The 18,641-nt window shown below is 40.1% G+C and overlaps 1 protein-coding gene across 7 annotated transcripts in view; it reads right to left on the reverse strand.

Moving 5' to 3' along the window:
• Positions 1–18,641, reverse strand: part of CRAMP1 (cramped chromatin regulator homolog 1) — a 57,517-nt gene that overhangs the window by 34,221 nt on the left and 4,655 nt on the right. For 6 of the 7 annotated variants that reach the window (XR_001873835.1, XM_017808915.1, XM_017808916.1 and 3 more), the window contains exons 3-6: positions 10,865–11,058; positions 9,312–9,465; positions 7,027–7,110; positions 4,717–4,765 (exon numbers count right to left, since the gene is read on the reverse strand). Coding sequence is in view for 6 of the 7 variants with exons in the window: in XM_017808915.1 (XP_017664404.1) it covers positions 4,717–4,765; positions 7,027–7,110; positions 9,312–9,465; positions 10,865–11,058 (481 nt within the window). In the remaining variant the exon portion in view is untranslated. The remainder of the gene's footprint in view (positions 1–4,716; positions 4,766–7,026; positions 7,111–9,311; positions 9,466–10,864; positions 11,059–18,641) is intronic. The other variant, XM_017808914.1, reaches the window with a different exon arrangement.

Raw genomic sequence — 18,641 nt, forward strand, 5'->3', positions numbered from 1 at the left:
GCCATTTGATCCACCTACAACAAATGAGCTAATTGATCAAGGAAAAGGAGGAAGAAGAAAAGTGCTGCTGCTAATTTTTCACATTTTCTATCTCTCTTCAAGAGCCTAACTAGTTGGTCATAAAGCATCTATTGTTGAGTCAGGATTCCTGGCAGTTGTTCCTGCTCAATTTGTCTGCCACCTGCTCAGGTGCACCTTGGGCTGCAGGTACCCAACATCTGTTACCACCATAGAGCAGCTCACAAATGAACGTGGATCAGCATCACAAACTCCTGGCTCCATCTGTACCTGTGCTTAAAGGGCAGAGAGATGAGAAGAAAACCAACCCACCCAACCAAAACCTAGGACAAAAGCCACGAAAGAAGTATATTATGGAAAAGGTATTATAAAAATCGCACTGGAAGAAAGCAAATAACTGTGAACCTGCTGATAGCCCTAGAGGAGCAGGAAATGCTGCATTCCCTGAGCACTGAGGGTGAATGGCACAGTTCAGAACTCAGCAAGCGAAGTACACTGATCAGTCAATGAAGAAACACAGAGCACTCATAAATGTGACAAAACAGCTCTGACAAGTTCTCATGGAAGTTTTCACCCTGGCACTACAGCACTCTCCCACAACTACAGCAATCCATCCTTTTACTTCCATTGCTCCCTCATGCTGTAGAAGTAACATCCCAGCTCTCCAGATTCAGGTGTTCTGCTTGGAGAGACAGGAACAATTCCCCTAATTCCCTTTTCCATTAAGTATGATGAGCTTCAAGCAATCCAGGCAGAGTCTAAAGAATAACTTATTATCAAAGTAGATATATTTAGAGACTATACCTTCCTAATTGCCATCCATGTCTGGGAGGCTGGAAAAAGACTATTTCTACAAATTTAAGGGAAAAAAGGAGGAATGGTCTGCAACAGAACTGCTCTTAGCTTCAAAATACCTATTTTCTCCTCTTACCTGGATCCTGGATGTTTCCAAATGCAGTAAACGGTAAATCTTAAAAACAGTTACTCTACTGACTATGCATTCAGAACTACCAGTCTGACTTGACATCAAGAGCATGTCTTGCCTACTTAAAAAGATTGGGTTTATACGTTAATTTTTCAGGATGAACTGCTATTTTATGATCAAGATTTTCAGGGAGTTACAGATGCCCCCTCAGCCAAAGAGCTTTCCCAAGGAAATAGAAGGTAGTGAAGAATCACTCCCATCCCACACAAAGCACATTCAGAACCTGAACCAGACAAAGCAACCAATCTGTCTTTCTTACCTTGTGCTATAAAGAGCCTCTCAGTTTGGGGGGGGAAAACCACAAACACTACCAGACACTGAGCAGTGCTGTGCTTAACTGCTGCACAGTTACAGTACTTCTTTATTTAGGTGTTTATTGCAGTTTGTTTGGATTTTTATTTTAACTTATCCAGAAATCCTACATGTTTACACAGAGCTCAAGAAAATATTTGTATTTGTTTATATACAGGTTTTTATTGAATGTAAAGTGTTGCAAAACTAACTTAAATAAAAATGTTTCACTCCTAGAAATGAAACAAAAAAAAGCATCAGTTTGTTTATTTACACTAGTTACTGAGCAGTTCTGATATAGTGCCATAAATCTTTGTTTCTTGTTACATATCCTAATCACAGAACCCAATGACGTAATAAATGCGTAGTAGAATTAAAATGCTGTAATAGAAACCTTAGCACAAAGGACTGGACAGAGTGGTCCTGTCTTCAAGCAGCTGGTGTGGGCCAGCGTTGACCTGAGTATGCTGAACTACTCAGAGCAGTTACAGAGTAATTCTTATCTCCCCCTTGCGTTTATAAATATCTAAACCTTAATCTATGAGACCCCCGATTTATTCAGCTACACCTGTCCCAGTGGCTGTGGTCCAGCCTCATTTACCTGTTACTGACATTCTAAAGACAAGTACAGAGATGTGTAACAGCAAATGGCCTGAACTGCAACAGCCCAACAGTCACAAAGACTTTGCCAGCACTTACCATAGACAGATCTGAGTTTTCAGGCACTACTTTTTATCTGCTACCTGGGTTATAAGCTCAGCTACAAAGATCTTAAGTATGGTTTTCTTATGAGTCCCTCACAGGGTCATCTGTTTTTCCACACTCCATCAAATCAGTACAGAAACCAGAGATGCAACACAAGCACTGAATTAGAGTGTGTAACTCCAGGGTCTGGAGCCCTCCTGCAAATAAACTGCCACGTAGCTCCTCACAACCTCAGCCTCTCTCACCAACTAAATGAGGCAAATGTTTACCTAGTTAAGGAGCAGATCATCAGGATAATGCATGTTCACATTCCCCATTTTTAATCACTTTGGATTCACTTTCCCTCACAACTTTCCACACAGTGACAAGCCTTACAAAGTGCATTGCACTCAGAGGAAGAGCAGGAGTGTGTTATGCTTGAAAGAAACACGTTATGAACTGAGAACTGCTTACAAATAGGGAGGGGGATCATAAAATTGTACCATCACTGAGCAAGATGGGAAGTTGAATCGACTGGGATATATGCAATGTGTTTGCTTCTGGGAGCTATGAGGTCCTGAACATGCAGGGGATTAATTCACATGGTGCAGACAAGAGGTAGTAATGAAGACACAGTCTGCTCCTCTTCAGCTGATCAAGTTCACCCACCAAACAGGTAAGCGATGCAGGAGAAAAAGTGAAGCAAAGATGTGCCTCCCATCTGTACACAAAAAGTCTGTGCAAAAGCAACTATTTCTGAACTGGTTAATGTTACAATCGCTCTAATTTTGGAGTAGAAGATTAGCATTAATATTTTCAAATGCAAAGACTTCTGTTTTCAAAATGGTTTTTAACAAGACTGGCCTTATAGAGTAAGCACCTAGACTTCACAGAAATCATCAGCCCTCATTAACAATTAATTAGAATAACTAAGGCCTGAATCATACGAAGTGCTAGATTGATGCTACAGCTCACAAAACGTCATCAAGCTCTTTTGTTATGCTTTAGTTTGTTTGGATGACCCAGTATTAGAGAGACTCTCCAGTACAGCACAGAGTGACTGAAACAACTGCTGACATCTTGAACTAGAGATACTCATGACACTGTGGATAAAGGCTCATCCCAGGCCCATTTTAACTGGTAACTCCAATTTGAAGAAGTAATTGGCTTTAAGAATAATTTTGTTATGTGAAAAAACATACTGCTTAGATTTTCTTAACTGTACAAAACTCAAACTAAATGGCAACTTCTCTTCTAATTTAAACCCCGTCAGTTAACAGAAAAATGAACAAGTGATTTAAGAACCATATTCAAGACCTGCAACACAAACACACCATACAAAGGGCATCTCCCAGGAAAGGAAAGGTGGTTTGACTCTAAAAAACTGATTCTGGAAACTCCATTGGGAACAACAGGAAGGTACAACATCAAGTATCCATATAATGCAAGGTAAAGTCAAAAGTCTGCAGCTACTGAGGGGACAAACTCCCACTCCTCTCTGCAGTCAAGTTTACTCCATAGTAACTTGTCTGCTCCAGTGAAGCACCCTAGAAGCAATAATGCCAAAGGTAAGAAGGGACCTGTAACAGACAGAAAATAATGCTGTTTTCAAATCACTTTTAAAGACATGATTAGGACAAAACAATGCCTTCTGAGTGATCACAATCTTTAAAGCAGTATCCTTTCAGAGAGATTTCACTTCAAAAAACATAAATTCTAAAAGTTGGACTACTTCAAAAAATTTTATGTGCAAATACATCAGGTATTCCCTCATTTCTAATAGTACAGCAACTTCTCACTCCTTCTGTCTTCTATGAATACATTGACTCACAGACTAAACTCCCAAATCCTGCAATTCTCCCTTGAAATGGAAGAGAACACTCGTTCTCAAAGTCAAGCAGATGCAGAAGTGACTGGAGGGCTGAGCTCCCCAGTGTCTGAGGAGCCATTTCAAATCTGAAAGTCAGGACTCATGAGCACTGTGCACAGAAGGGTTTGGAGATGAACCCTCACTGCAAGGAGGAGACTGAGGGGCTGGAGCGTGTCCAGAGGAGAGAACGGGGCTGGGGAAGGGGCTGGAGCAGCAGGAGCGACTGAGGGAGCTGGGGGGGCTCAGCCTGGAGAAAAGGAGGCTCAGGGGGGACCTTCTGGCTCTGCAACTCCCTGACAGGAGGGGGGAGCCGGAGGGAGGCGGGCTCTGCTCCCAGGGAACAAGGGACAGGAGGAGAGGAAACACCATCAAGCTGTGCCAGTGGAGGATCAGGTTGGATATTGGGAAAAATTTCTTCACAGAAAGGGTGGTCAGGTACCAGCACAGGCTAGAGTCTCCATCCCTGAAGGGATTTACAAGATATGTGGCATTTGGGGACGTGGTCAGTGGTGGCCTTGGCAGTGCTGAGGTAATGGCTGGACTTGATGATCTTGGAGGTCTATTCCAACCTAAATAATTCTATGACTCCATATTCCCTGTAGTGAATCCACATAGTTATAGTGACATAACTTCTGTAAAGAATTCTCATTTAATTATTTTATTAAACTTCACCCATCATTTCTTCCTGATAACAATTAATGGCTTCATGGAAAAGGGGAGAAAAACCTAATACAAAACAAGCTAAGAACGGAAAACGTCAAACTGTAGCTCTACAAAATGAAGAAACATCCCCAGACTCTGGATGACCAATACAACAGTCAAGCTGGTGAACAGCTCAGTTTTATGAGTTTCAGAAGTTCTTACTTACCCGGCTTGAATGAGCTCATTGAGTTTAGCTGCGTTCTTGTCATCCATACCTTTACAGGAAATGGGATAACACAGTGAATTAGGATTTACAGTCATAATGCCATGACCTTTTCTGTGTCCTGTTGGGTTTTTAAAGCTATTACGTTTTATTCTCACCGAAGACTGACACGTGTAAATGTGCTGTAACATACCCTTCCTGAAAAGTTCGCACTTTCATAACGTGCAAGCTTTACATGATCCTTGCCATGAAAATTACACTTTACACATGGATTAAATGACCCTAGTTTAGGTACTACAGCTGTCTTCAAATGCTGGGCTTTAATCTGACACTACAACATTACAAAGAAAAGCTTCATCTTTCTGCTCAATCTCTGTTGCTAAGGCAGCAAGAAACAGCATCATAGCAACGAACACAGTAAAAAACTAAATAAAAACGTAACATGTAACCCTCACTTTTCTCCGTGCATTATACAGCAAGTTTTTAAATGGACATTTTGGTAACTTGATTCATGTGATAGTAAGGTCCAGATCTATTTACCGAACAATTAACCTCCCTCTGGCAATGCTGAAAGTATTTCTGACATGCTTTCATGTCTCATCTCTATTTCTGGGACTCTGTGAATACATGAGGAAAAAAAAGACAAAAGGAAAAAAACAAACAAACAAACAAAAAAACTGCTTTCCCCAGCTGCAAAGCAGACCTCTCATAAACTGGGTGCAGAGCCTTGCAGATCGAGTCCATTTAGTCTTGGAGATGAGAATTTTCCAACTGTCAGTGGATAAAGTATGTAAATAAGTCCTGAAGTTCTAAAAAGACAGAAGTATAGAGGTTGCGGGCATTGCCATGGTGACTGTGTGAAAGCTTACTCCAAGTCACAGCAAGAAGGGTCGGTTGATGCTTGTAAAACAAGATGTGGGTACAGGGAAGAAACACTAACACTGATTTCTGGTGACAACGCAATGTGCCTTGCCTCTGCACCTGCCTTGTCATGAAACAGTTCAAAATTACTTCTCCAAGGTGAATTAACACACTGGAGATCTTTGAACATACAGAGTAAAGTCAGTTTGAACATCCAAAACAGTCTTGTTCACGACCTGCTATGATAACAATCCCCGGTGAGGGACAGCGAAAAAAACCCCTGCCAAATACCATAGTCCTGTTAGGAATTGTACACGTCCACCCATGAATCCTTCTTGTCCTTCTCTCTTTGCAACTAGTATAACTTCAAAAAGAAGTATTTTATTTTCCATGTCTCACAAATTAAACAAACATGTAGAAGATGCACTATGACGTAACACTGAATGTACAAAAAGCTTGGGGACAAATGAAAAAATGCACAGATAAAAAGGTGTATGTGCATGGACTGGCACACACAGGGTGTGTTCCTCTGCCCACTCCCCAAGCCAGTCATGTCAGAGCTCTCTCTGGAAACCATCAGGACCATGGGACCCATGTCCTGGGCTGATACCACAGCAGGTAAGGGAGGAATTCTGCCCCTCTGCTCCACTCAGGTGAGACCCCACCTGGAGTGCTGCCTTCAACTCCGGGGGTCCCAGCACAACAACTACTTAAAGGGGGCTTATAGGAAAGACAGGGACAAACTTTTTTACAGGGCCTGCAGCAACAGGACAAGTGGTGATGGTTTTAAACCAAAAGAGAGGATATTTAAACTACATGTAATGAAGGTTTTTTTTATTATGAGGGTGGCATAGACTGCCCAGAGAACCTGTGGTTCCCCTATTCATTGAAGTGTTCAAGGCCAGGTTGGACAGGGCTTGGAGCAACCTGGGATAGTCGAAGGTGTCAACAAGGTCAGAACCCATCTCGGCTAATCAGTAAAGTCTTATGATTTGTAATGCTTTTTCATCTTCAGGGTTCCATGAGGAAAGATTTAGAAAACAACTCAGAGAAAGGCACCATCCCAGATTTTGACTGTGTAGGCACAAATAATTGTGGGTGCAAATTATATAATTTACACATTTAATTGCTTAGTTTTCAATAATAATAAAATAGATCATCTAAGCTCTGTGTGTGTTTACCTGTCACCTATGGGCAATACATGCACTGCATTCTGGAGACAGGAAAAGCTAAAGAAATCTATCAAAGGGGACTAATGCAACAGACTAAGGTGGTCTCTAAAAATAAAACTACATATAATGAAGAAACAATACCACAGAGTACAGCAATAGAATAAAATGAACACAAGTTCTCAAGAACTCAAAAGTGGAACTGAACTAGACACTGCCACCTTCAAGGGTAGATACTTGTGATTCTACCATGTAAAAATAACCTGAAGTCATTCGTACTCACATCCCCCGATCTTTTTCCTCAGTTCCCCATAGCAGATTAAGCCATACAGCTCCAGGGAAGATTTTTTCAGTCCTTGAGAAAACACTGAAAAGCAGAAAAGGTGTCAGTGAGATGCAGGTTGCAGATACTCACACACAGCTACGCTGAAGATAGTCATTTCAACCCTGAAAAGGAGAGCATTTGTATTTTCAGTGATGAGACGAACATCCCACCGAAGGCAAAACTTAAGTTCTCATTCAAGAAACACCAGAATGGGATGGTTCACCAATTTAGATTACAGGAAAACAAGCAGCTTCCACAGAATTTAAACAAATATGCAACAGTTCAATATGCAAAATAAAGCAAATTCATAATAAAGCTAACTCCAGGATCACTTCACTGTTTACAAATTCTCAGGGAAATGTCCAGACGCCCCCAAGGAAATGCATACAGAACTCTTTTATATGAAAATTTAGAAGTAGGTCTGGATTTTCCAGAAGACAGAATATTTTCTGTGCACTCAAATGCACCTTAAGCAAGTTAATGTAAATTCCAGATTTTAAATTTTTACATGAAGAATTGCAGACATTTTATTTAACTTTACAAGGGATTTTTTTTTGTCCTTTCTCATCAAGACATATGATATGGACATTACTGCTAATAGATCTAAAGATCTATAACAGTAAGAACAGTCTTGTGGTTTACAAATCAGGTGAAAATATATATTCTTGTCTATTCATCAAGACTTTAGTCCCCTTTGACCTGCAGACTCATTTCATCCCAAAATCCAGGCACACATTATTTCTACCAAAACTAGAACTTACCAAACTACTGCACTAGCTCTTACATTCCTTCAGACAGTGAGATTCTAGACCACACAGATACAGAACTTTGTTACCCAAAAAACAGATTAACCTCTTCTGTGACATCTTTTAATTTTAAAAATTCTTCCATACTGTGTCTGCTGCAACTTTTGTTTTTAAATAAAATACTAATGGCTTCTTTCATCTTAAAGTGCTGCCTTGCTTTGGAAAGAAGGAACTCATAAAAACACATTATGCCAGGTGGTTTAAATATACAAGTCCTCCTTTACGTAACCCAAGCTCGGGAACAGACAAGTTCATAAACAGACTGTATCATACACTACATTCGCATTCCTTCAGCTTCTTTCTAGACATATCCATTTCTCATTAATGAATTATTTTTCACTTGAGAGGTTCTGGCCACAAACTGTGTAGATGAGTTTACTATCCAAACTTTTGCAGGTATTCAAAGACCAAATACTTCAATCATCACAAACTGCCATGATTTCTGCAACTTAGAATATACGATCAGGACAGGAAAACTCCAGAGACTTCTACTTAATCAACAAGCTAATGGGAGACCTGACATTCTTGACACCTTGAAGTCAAAAGAATTGGATCTTAGTAAAATCTTGTCACTGAAATAGATTTCTTTAACCTGTTATTCAGATCTGGGCACACACACAGACAAACTTGAATCCTCACTGCCCATTACTAAATAGTACAGATTTGATAAAAATCCATTCTCAACAATCATATGTTACTATTATTGTTACAAAACACCATCAGCAGTTTATCTGACTTCCCAACTTCCTTTTCATTAAACAAATTGCAGAAGGAGGGAATAGAATGGAAAGGGGAAGTTACTGACCCAATGGTATAATTTCAGGCTTGTTTGAAGTGGGAGCAAATATGTCACCATTTACACTTTTACTGGACTGTTTATTTCTGACTTCCCTCAAGAATTCCAAAGTGGTGCTGAGTGGTGCAGTTGCTTGATGCACTCATGCCTGACTAACATTTAGGCAGCTCTCCTCAAAGGTGTGTTCCTGAGAATACAAAAACATTCCCTCGAACCTGGCTTTTCTACAGCATTATATAATAAAGATAAATGATGTGGTGAATTCATATAACAGCAGTGACACAAATATCAGGTTTTGAAAAGCGTTTTTCAAAAAATATGAACCTCAGCAGGGCCATGCTAACGAAAATAAGATGTGAGATGTCGTGGACTCCCCATCCCTAGAAGTGTCCAAGGCCACGTTGGACGGGGCTTGGAGCAACCTGCGCTAGTGGAAGGTGTCCCTGTCCACAGCAGGGGGTGGAATAGGATGACCTTTGAGGTGCCTTCTAACCCAAACCATTCTCTAGTCCTACGACTCTGTGTTCACAGGCACCCTCCTCAGTATTTGTTTTCTCACCTCCACCACTCTAGCCCTCCATGACGGTACCAAAAGGCAGGACTCCAGCCCCCATACCAAGCCCACACTGGTGCATACTGACCATTATCAAAGTCAATGTACTTGGAGATCTTGTGCCAGGTGCGGTAGTAGAAGTGCCGGACCTGCTCCTTGTTCTTCACCATGCTTGCAGGTTTGCCTTTCTTCTTGTACTTCAGGGCAATGTTGTTCTGGATAGCTTCAAAGTCCTTCCCATGCTGAAGAATAAATAAACCAAACTGAAATACTCAACCCCAAACATAGATCTCCTCATAAGTCAACTCAAACAACATGAGGGCCTTTGGGGTTCTTTGTGGGATATTGGATTTCAATGGTCATAAAAAAAATTCTTAGGTATCAGAACTCGACAGTTCTGAGAAGGACAGAAAATGTCAGAGAATGACACTGGTTTCCTTTGTTTTATGTAAAATGCATTATAGATGCCAAATTAATTACTTTAGAATTTCTTTAACAGTTTCAAAATAAAAACAGTAGCATGCTAGGAAATTAAACAGAAACCCAAAACATCCAACCTTACTCAAAAACGTGCTAAGTAGCAGAACTGAAAACACTGATTTTCTCCCTGAGCTTTCTTCACTTTCCTCTGCATTCCCCCCACCATTTCTAACTAGAGTGAATGAAAAACCTATTATATTTACCAGTTGCACTTTTATTTACAGTACATTTCATGATATGGTTACAAAATTTGAGTTCCAAAAGATTTGATCTTACATTTAACTCCTGCTATCACAAAATTTTTGTATTCACAATAGGTTAGAACTGATTTACATATAAAGTGTGAAGATCTCTTCTGAAAGGCAGTGACACAAAATAAATGAAGTGGGGGACCAAACAGAGTCCCAAATCAAAAAAAATAAATCAGTGAAGTGACTTAAAAACTCACAATTCCCAGGAATATTACCGCAAGTCAGAGGAGTTAAAAAAACCCAGTGTTTAAGTGTTCATTTTGTCCACAAAATATATACATGTGAACCATGCCTATGACAAAACAAAAATTCAAAAAGATGCACATGTGCAAAGTTCTGACCACCACTGCATCCGTTTTTACCTTTGTTTGATAACAGAAATACTCTTAAAATAACCACGGGAACAGGACAAGCAGGAATCCATCATATACATCATATGAGACAGAAGACAAGATGATGTAACTTTTCCATGTCTCTCGGCCTAGGACTGAACTGGCTCTAACCTCTTCATGGTCAAAGACTAAACACAATTCTTATTAGAACAGAACAGCTTTTCTTGTTTGGTATTATTACAAAAGAAGTGTGCTGCTTTTGGAAGTTGAGATGGGGACATTATTTATTTATTTCTCATTTGAAACCAAACTGTAATTCAAAAACAACTGAAATTATTATAAAATTTCATTAATAAAACTCAGAAATACTTCCTGTGTATTTTAAAAAAAATACCAACAAACTTGACACTTGAAATGTGGCTTTGAGTGACAGCTGGTTTATAGCTCACTGTATGGACACAGAAGTGCTCATGTGTAAGTGTGCCTTCTGCTCCTGCCAACCTCACTGAACCAACCTTCTCTAGAAATATCCAGACTAACCAAAGCCATCTAAGTTTGTTATTTTCTTCTACATGTACCTCATACAATCCCTCAAAGAAAGTATTCTTGTCCTCTGTGCTCCACGACTCCCATTGCCGTCGGACCTTCTTCCCTTCTTCCTTCTCTCCAGTCGAGGAGCCCAGGTTCCTTCCCGCTGACTTGGAATTCCCAGCCGGATTGCTGGGAGGAATTCCCGATGTGCCACCAGACGCAGTCCCTCCGTTATCTGCTGCTGCAAAAAACCACGACAACAGTGAATAATAAACCAACAGGAGGATTCATGTTAAAGAATGCCTATTACACTTTCCATTTCTCTACTTACTGCCCTTTATGTTTTATATTTTATCTCATGATACATTGGCTTGCCTTGGTTTATTTGCTTATACACCCAGCTTGTACAATATATGAGTCCTTTTTCACCACTCATATCTGTAGCAGGGTTTTTTTGCAAGGTACTTCACCTGAAATACATCAGGCAGATAACAAAGTTTGGTTTTATAGAAATAAAATCTTGAAGAGGAAAAAGCCAGGGGAAGGTTTTGATGGCTTAATTTTGTATTTCCAGGAGTAACAGAAATAAGCAGGAATACAGCACAGCAACCTCTACCAGACAACCATCTCTGATACTTGCATGCTGGTGTACTCTGCAGTCATTGCTCTGCAGCCCAGGGAGCTCCTGAGCAGTGCTGAACAGGGAGCTGACCAACAGAGCAAACTCATGACTGTGAGGAAAATACATGTAATGTCACATCCTTGTCTTTGGTTTTGATCCTCTTGCCTCTGGAATAACTGTGGTAAGGGACTGACTGACAGATGTTGGCTTTAGTTCATCACACAATGGATCAGCATTTCCACAATCTGATCCACAGTGTAGGATCCTCAGAGCACCATCTCTGACATGGCCCATCTAGGATAACTCAAGCTATCCCAAAGACTGGCAAGTCCCAACCCCTTCTCCTTCCCCAAATCCTGCTGTGGCTTTCCTTAAAAGGCACAGAAGTGTCATCTTGGTCGTCCCTTCATCAGTTATCGACACCCAAAGAACATGAATCAGAAGAGAGATATGAAGATTGGAAATACTAAAATCAGAATGATGTCAAATGGAACTGAGAGAATTTGCTGTTTACTCAATTAGAGGGCCAGGGAGAAAATGGGATGGAAAATCTACAAACCAAATATCATGCTTGGTTTGACACTGTAACGGATTATCAGAGTGTTAATCCAAAAACCAGGGACACCTCCCAAAAATGTACTCATTTTTTTCCATAAGAATGTAACCATTCCCAGTAATTTCTATTTCCAAAATATATTATCTTCAATTTTATTAAGAAGTATTTAGTTAAGATTTGACTGTCCCTATCAGTGCAGGCATGTACTTAATAAAACAGAAGTTGTTTAACACTAACATTCATTGCTCGTTATAAAGAATGCCTATTACACTTTCCATTTCTCTAGTTACTGCCCTTTATGTTTTATATTTTATCTCATGATACATTGGCTTGCCTTGGTTTATTTGCTTATACACCCAGCTTGTACAATACAACAGTCCCAACCAGTTCCCCAACTTTTATACATATCGGCACAATTCTCTCTTTCATATTTAGACTTAAAAAGTTATCTTTTCGAATTCAATTACACAAAGCAGATTTTTTACTGACAAAGTCAATGTTTTATACACACATATATCTTGCTCAAGAACCCAGATATCCCAGTTTGATAATCCTAATATTATTTTAAAAAAGAGTATCAGAAGAATCAGCTGTGACAGGCTCAGTGTGCTTTAGAGATTTGGAAGACTTGTACGTAAACCCTAACAATTCAGTTGCAATTTGAAAGTAATTCCTTTGGGTGACAAAATAATATTTCTCCAAATCCTAAACAAGCTGGTTTATTTCAGTAGCAGAGAATATTTTAAATCAAACCTGGAAGAGAGTAAGGTGTGCAAAAGTACATTTTTCTCCGGCATACAATAACTATTTACTTGATATAAAATATGATATTGTGACCATTTTGAGGTTAACGTTTCTTTTCTTTTTAGGGATTATTGTAACTACAGGGAAGCATGTAAGACAAGACATGAAAAACCATTAGATATCTAGAAGAAAATGCACTTAAAACAAATTCTCAAGTAAACAGCTTCTCTACTTTCTAAAGTCTTCATCAGCCACTAATAAAATAAGTGAAAGTTAAACCATTTAATTCTGGCAATGAGGAGGTAAATCCTTTAAAAAAAGGAAACCACAAGAAAAAACTGAGCACTTTAACAGATGGTTGAAAAGAAAACCAACACAGACACAGAACTGACACTTCTTTATTCTGCAAATGTGAGATTGGAATATCACAACTTGCATGGCAGAGAATATACATCTTTGGTCAAGAAGAGGGAATTCAAACACATCAATCCCCAAACTCAATCTCCCATTTCCTGTTGATACCAGCTCCCAACACAAAAGATGTCCTTTATCAGAAGTCAGTTACAAGATTCCAGTGTCACTACTCTGATCATAGCCCTCTAACTCCTGAGAAATCCTTCAGGAGAAAAATGAATGCAGGATATGGGGGGTTCATTTGTTTGTTGGGTGGTTGGTTTTTGTTTGGGGTTTTTGTGTTGTTTGGGGGGTTTCTTTAATACTTACTCAAGTAAGTCAAATCCTAAGTCTGCCTAAAGATCAGATCTTATCAAGGATTTTCTGAAGACTGTTCAGTGCATTTGGTACATATGAAGTTTTCACTATTAAAAAGCATAAGAAGCTGAAGTATCTATCAGTGATGGCTTCCTGGTCTTATTAGAATTTAAAGTTAAGTACATTTCCACTTACATTTTAGGTGTAGATAAAAGATGGACTGAAGAGTTCTGTTGAGGACATGCTGATACTGATACTGATTCAACTTCTACACAGGACACGTAACTCATAATTCACCTGTTGTTCCTTTATGTACATTGACTATTCTACGAAACAAACTGTAGTGCTGAGAAGTTTATCAGAATCTTTTTTGCTTTAAATACAAATAAATTACCATCCAGGCAATTGTTCAGAGTATTGTATATGAAGATCTAAAAATTTGAATATCACTTCTACAGAGATCTTATGTGCCAATTAATTATTCCAGGAACAAAGGGGTTTGCTCTATTACCCCTCTGCACAAACCTTCTTACTTCTGTGCATGGTAATATTTATGATTGGGTTGTCCCAATCCACCCTGGAGTACACTGGATCTTGGTATGGCAATGGAATGCACCATATTCTAAAACATGGTATTAGAAACCAACTCAGGATGAAAGGCAAAAGCAAAAATAACCATACATCATCAAATTACCCCCCATAAATTCATTATTTCAATCTTGCTGTATGAGATTCTTTTTAGAGGACAGCTAACGAGCTTTCATCCCCTCACTAATGACTGATGATTCTATGATTAATTCCCAACAATAGACAATTTAAAACTTCAGCAACACATTAAAACAAGAAGGTCCCCTAAGGCCAACCATACCATTACTGCAGCAGAACGCTGGGGAGAAGGAGGGGGCTCACTCCAACAACCTGCTCGGGTGCTTGTTCTAAGTAAAATCATTTATAAAAAAAGGAGAACATGCAGAAGAGACAAAGACAAGCTGGACTTTCCCCCCCTGTCTACTCATCCTGCATCACCCAGCCACTGGCGTGGACATCCACACCATGACAGCCATGACAACTCCTTCCCTTTGCTCCAGGTGCATCAGAGCACCAGCATCGGTGTACAAGTTCAAGGCAGACGTTTGGATGCGTAAGTTCTCAGCATCTTCCCTCAGCTTTCAACCCACAGTTTGCAAAGATATCATGTTTTTGTAGTTGGTATTTGAACTGTAACCCCCAACAAAATCAGAGATCAGAACACCCATGTTTCAGAGAAACACTGATTCCTTTTATCCAGCCTTCTCACCCATTTATATGCCCCATTATTAGAACTTCATTTATCTATGACTGGTATAACATCATCTCAAAATACATTCCCGTGGAAAAAGCTGCCTCTGTAGCTCTAAGCAAAATGTAAACACTTGCAAAAATTTATATAAAGGGATTCAAAGACTGCAGTTTAAGAGTCTGATATGAAAATGACAATGGAACATGCAGGTATCAAATAACTGAAACACTGACAGTATCAGGGTCGTATCATGGCTACAGCCACAAGTTCTTCTTCCAGGCTCTATGTAGCATCTCAAGTGTTTGCTTCTCAGTCTTCCATGCCAGCTCTTACAGGCCTGCTAATTCATATCTCCTATGACAGATTCCACACACAGAAGCTGGAATCCCCAGAGTTAATCCCCTCTACAGCCATCTATCCCAACACATAGGCTGGTTCTCTCACTGGTGTTCCACGGGCTTAGCTCATGACATCTCAACTTCCTCAGGAGTCACCAGTCACTGTAGGTGGAACATCCATCAAGGAATGCCCTTGTAAAGGAGACAATGTGTTCAAACTCTTGCAGACCACAGCCCAAAGGCTGAGTGTTAGGACAAACTCACTTCCCAAAAGTACAGGACACTTGCAACATGCCAGGAACTTTTCTTCAGAAAACTCTTTCTTCTTCTCTCTTGGGTTCTACAGGAGCCAACACCAAGGCTAAATTACACAAGATCACCTTCAAACAGGATTTCAGTGAAGATTGCCATTAAGGAGGCCACACCAGAAAACAGCTTCGAGTGTGTATTTTATTGTCAAAAACCTGCATTAGAGCTTAACAGTCTTATGGTACGACATTCTGGTATGAGAATACATTCAAAACATTCTCCTATGGTACGAGATACATTCAAAACAAAAAATCCAATGCCACCAGAGCTGGGTGAGGTGCTGTGATCTGCCCTTTTCAGGAGCTTCGAATGCATTCTGCTGTTCTCACGACAGAGCATTCACTTCTCAATTTTAATGAAAAAGACATCAAAGACAAACATACAAACTCTTTTTCTGATCGCTGGTAAATGAGCCCCTTGTCTAGCCATTACAGATATTACATTGGGTACTGCAGTGAAGAACAGAAAGTGCGTGCTGTAGGAATTTAAGTGAAGCCCCTAGAAGGACAGCCCAAGAGAGCTGCAGGCTAGCACCAATCTGCTTTTGTCTCCAGCAATTGTAGCTAAGAAGAAAAAGCAGATGACAGAGGGAGAGAGATAGACACATTCCCCGCAAGTCAAAACTTCATTTTCAGTGCTAGTTTCTACCCTGTATGTCTCTACAGTGCACAGCATGAAGTCCTGAGAAGGGCAGGTCTAGAACAGCTTATACCTCGTGGCATGGCTCCGGCATATAGTGTTCCAAAGTTTGAAACAGAGAATCACAGAATATTCTGAGTTGGAAGGGACCCACAAGGACCATTGAGTCCAACTCTTAAGAGAGCGGCCCACACCAGGATTGCACCTGAGACCTTGGTGTTACTGGCACCCTGCTCTCATCGGCTGAGCTCATCTCAGGGTCAACGGGTGCCTGTCCTACAGGGATAAACGTAGCCTACCTTCCTCTAACTCCTACCAGTTGCAAAATTAGCACAACCAAGAGATAGCTGAATGTGTTTAAAACATACCCAGTGTCAGTTATCAACAGGAGCCTCCTAACAAAACTATACTGATGGCTTGCCTCTGCCTGGACAGGATATGTTCAATATACAATGTATGAAAGGCAGCACTATCTAAGCTAACCAAGCAGAGCTATAAAAAATAAACAGGGTTTATTATACATTCGCTTACTCCTCCACCTCCAGTGAATCATTATTCTCTTGCTCTTCCATTAGAAAACACCCGTAAAGCCCAGCATGAAGTTCCATCCAAACCTCGCGGCTGTGCAGCCCTGCAGGCAGGTACCTGTCAGAGTGCAGTACCTGCTGCACAGGGCATAGGAGAAAACCCTCCTCTTATGCTGTGGGCTGAGATACTGCACAGTCCTGGTCCTGAGCCACTTCCAAAGGGAGGAAGGTAGAACTGGGGTAACTGGGAGGGCAAAGAATGAATGAAAGCATGTCAGGGTAGGATGGAAAGAGAGGTACGGAGTGCAAACGAGATGGACAGAATTCAGGAAAATGTTAGAACAAGGGACTGTACCAATAGTCCTTGAACAGTGATTCATGTCCTAGAGAAATAAAGCTGGAGGAATGACATCTCAAATGAAGGCTACAACATATGAACTTGGGAAGATACAATAAAACACAATGTAAGTACACACATCAGGTGTTTTGGTACATACATCCTCTCCACAGGAAAAGGCAGTAGTTGATTTAACCACATGCTACTGGGACATGCAACTTTGATGTGCTTAGACTGCTTCCGACCAAGTTCTATACCATCCCAAAAAATGGAATGTTTTAATTCAACTAGTGCTTTCAGCTGAATAATTCTTTTTTCAAGAAAGAGCTGCTTATTATTGCAAATACTTTTGCAAATACTTTTTTGAGCCATTCTGCACATTTTAGGAATAAATCCAGAGCAACAGCATGAAACACATCTTCAAGCTTCAGCTCATCACCATTAGCTACTCCTCCTGACTTCATCCTGCACTCAGAAAATGGATGAAAGCATGGAAATGGGAATACTCTACTCTAGTTCAAGCTACAACCACAGCACACGATGGCCATGTATTCCCACACTGGCTTTTACCAAAGTGGCCACAACCTAAACACGTGTATTCCATCTGTTCTGGCTTTACGGACAAAAGCACACCTTAACACCTGTGCTCAGCAACCATGTGGCATGGATGGAAGAAGCGGACTCCAAGCAATCCCTCTTTTTCAGCAACCTTAACTTGTTCTGCATCTTCTCCCTCAATGAACCCCCTTGCATTGGAACTCTCAAACTGTCTCCACTCCACTAGTCCTTCAAGTTCCTCCTACGGTTTCATGCAAGTCACTTGAAGACTCACTTCATACTTCAAAAGGCATACACCAGTTGAGGTGTAGACTATGAACTTGAAAATAAAATAAAAAGATGACCAACAGTTGAAAATAGTATCATAACCATTTCGAAAAAAAAAAAAAAGGCAGATATTTAGATATTCGTGCAGGAAATTTGATAAACCTTCCCGCAATTCTAAATGGATTGGCTGTTGAAGTCAAATAGTTTTCAAACTTTATTTTATTGTACCACTTTCTATGTAATTTTTGCCCTAAACTCAAAAGTGCACCTCAGTAAACAAAAAGCAAGAGACGGGATCCAAAGGTACAATTAAAGAGTATGTCAGGACAATCTGACGATTAGCAACATGTTTATATACACTAGTAGGCAGAATTTGAGAATTATTAAGAGCAGTTTTCCCTGAACCACAGTAAGATAAAACTGAAAGTCAGCAGCTGCCGAGTGGGCAAACTCTTGCTACAGTTTACTGTCAAGTTTATCAATAATTTGTCTGCTCCAGTTAAGGGTCCTAAAAGCACAAATGCCAAAAGTAAAAAGAAATTTGCAACACATAGAAAAAACCACTATTTTCAAAACTCTTTTGAAGATATGATGAGGACAAGCAACTACCATTTGAAAGAAATTAAGCACACTGATTACACTCTTTAAAAACTACCAAGTGAGAGCATTTTTAGTCTAGAATGCACAGGTTCTAGAAGTTGAATCACTTCAATAAAATTTTAAGTGTCATTATTGAATGACTACAACAAAAACAAGTTTCTGGTTTCTCTGGACCAAGTGTAAGTGTGGTCTGATCACTCCTGCTGGCCAGTGCCAGAGTTACTTGTGCAGCCACCACCTTGATTGTGACACAATGGAAAAGCTTCCAGAGCTGATCCAAAGCACATGCGTTCCAGCTTTTTATCATTTTTATACTTACAGAGAAAGGAGAAAGATG

The sequence above is a fragment of the Lepidothrix coronata genome, unplaced genomic scaffold (assembly GCF_001604755.1).
Source record: "Lepidothrix coronata isolate B3197 unplaced genomic scaffold, Lepidothrix_coronata-1.0 Scaffold24, whole genome shotgun sequence".
NCBI lineage: Eukaryota > Metazoa > Chordata > Aves > Passeriformes > Pipridae > Lepidothrix > Lepidothrix coronata.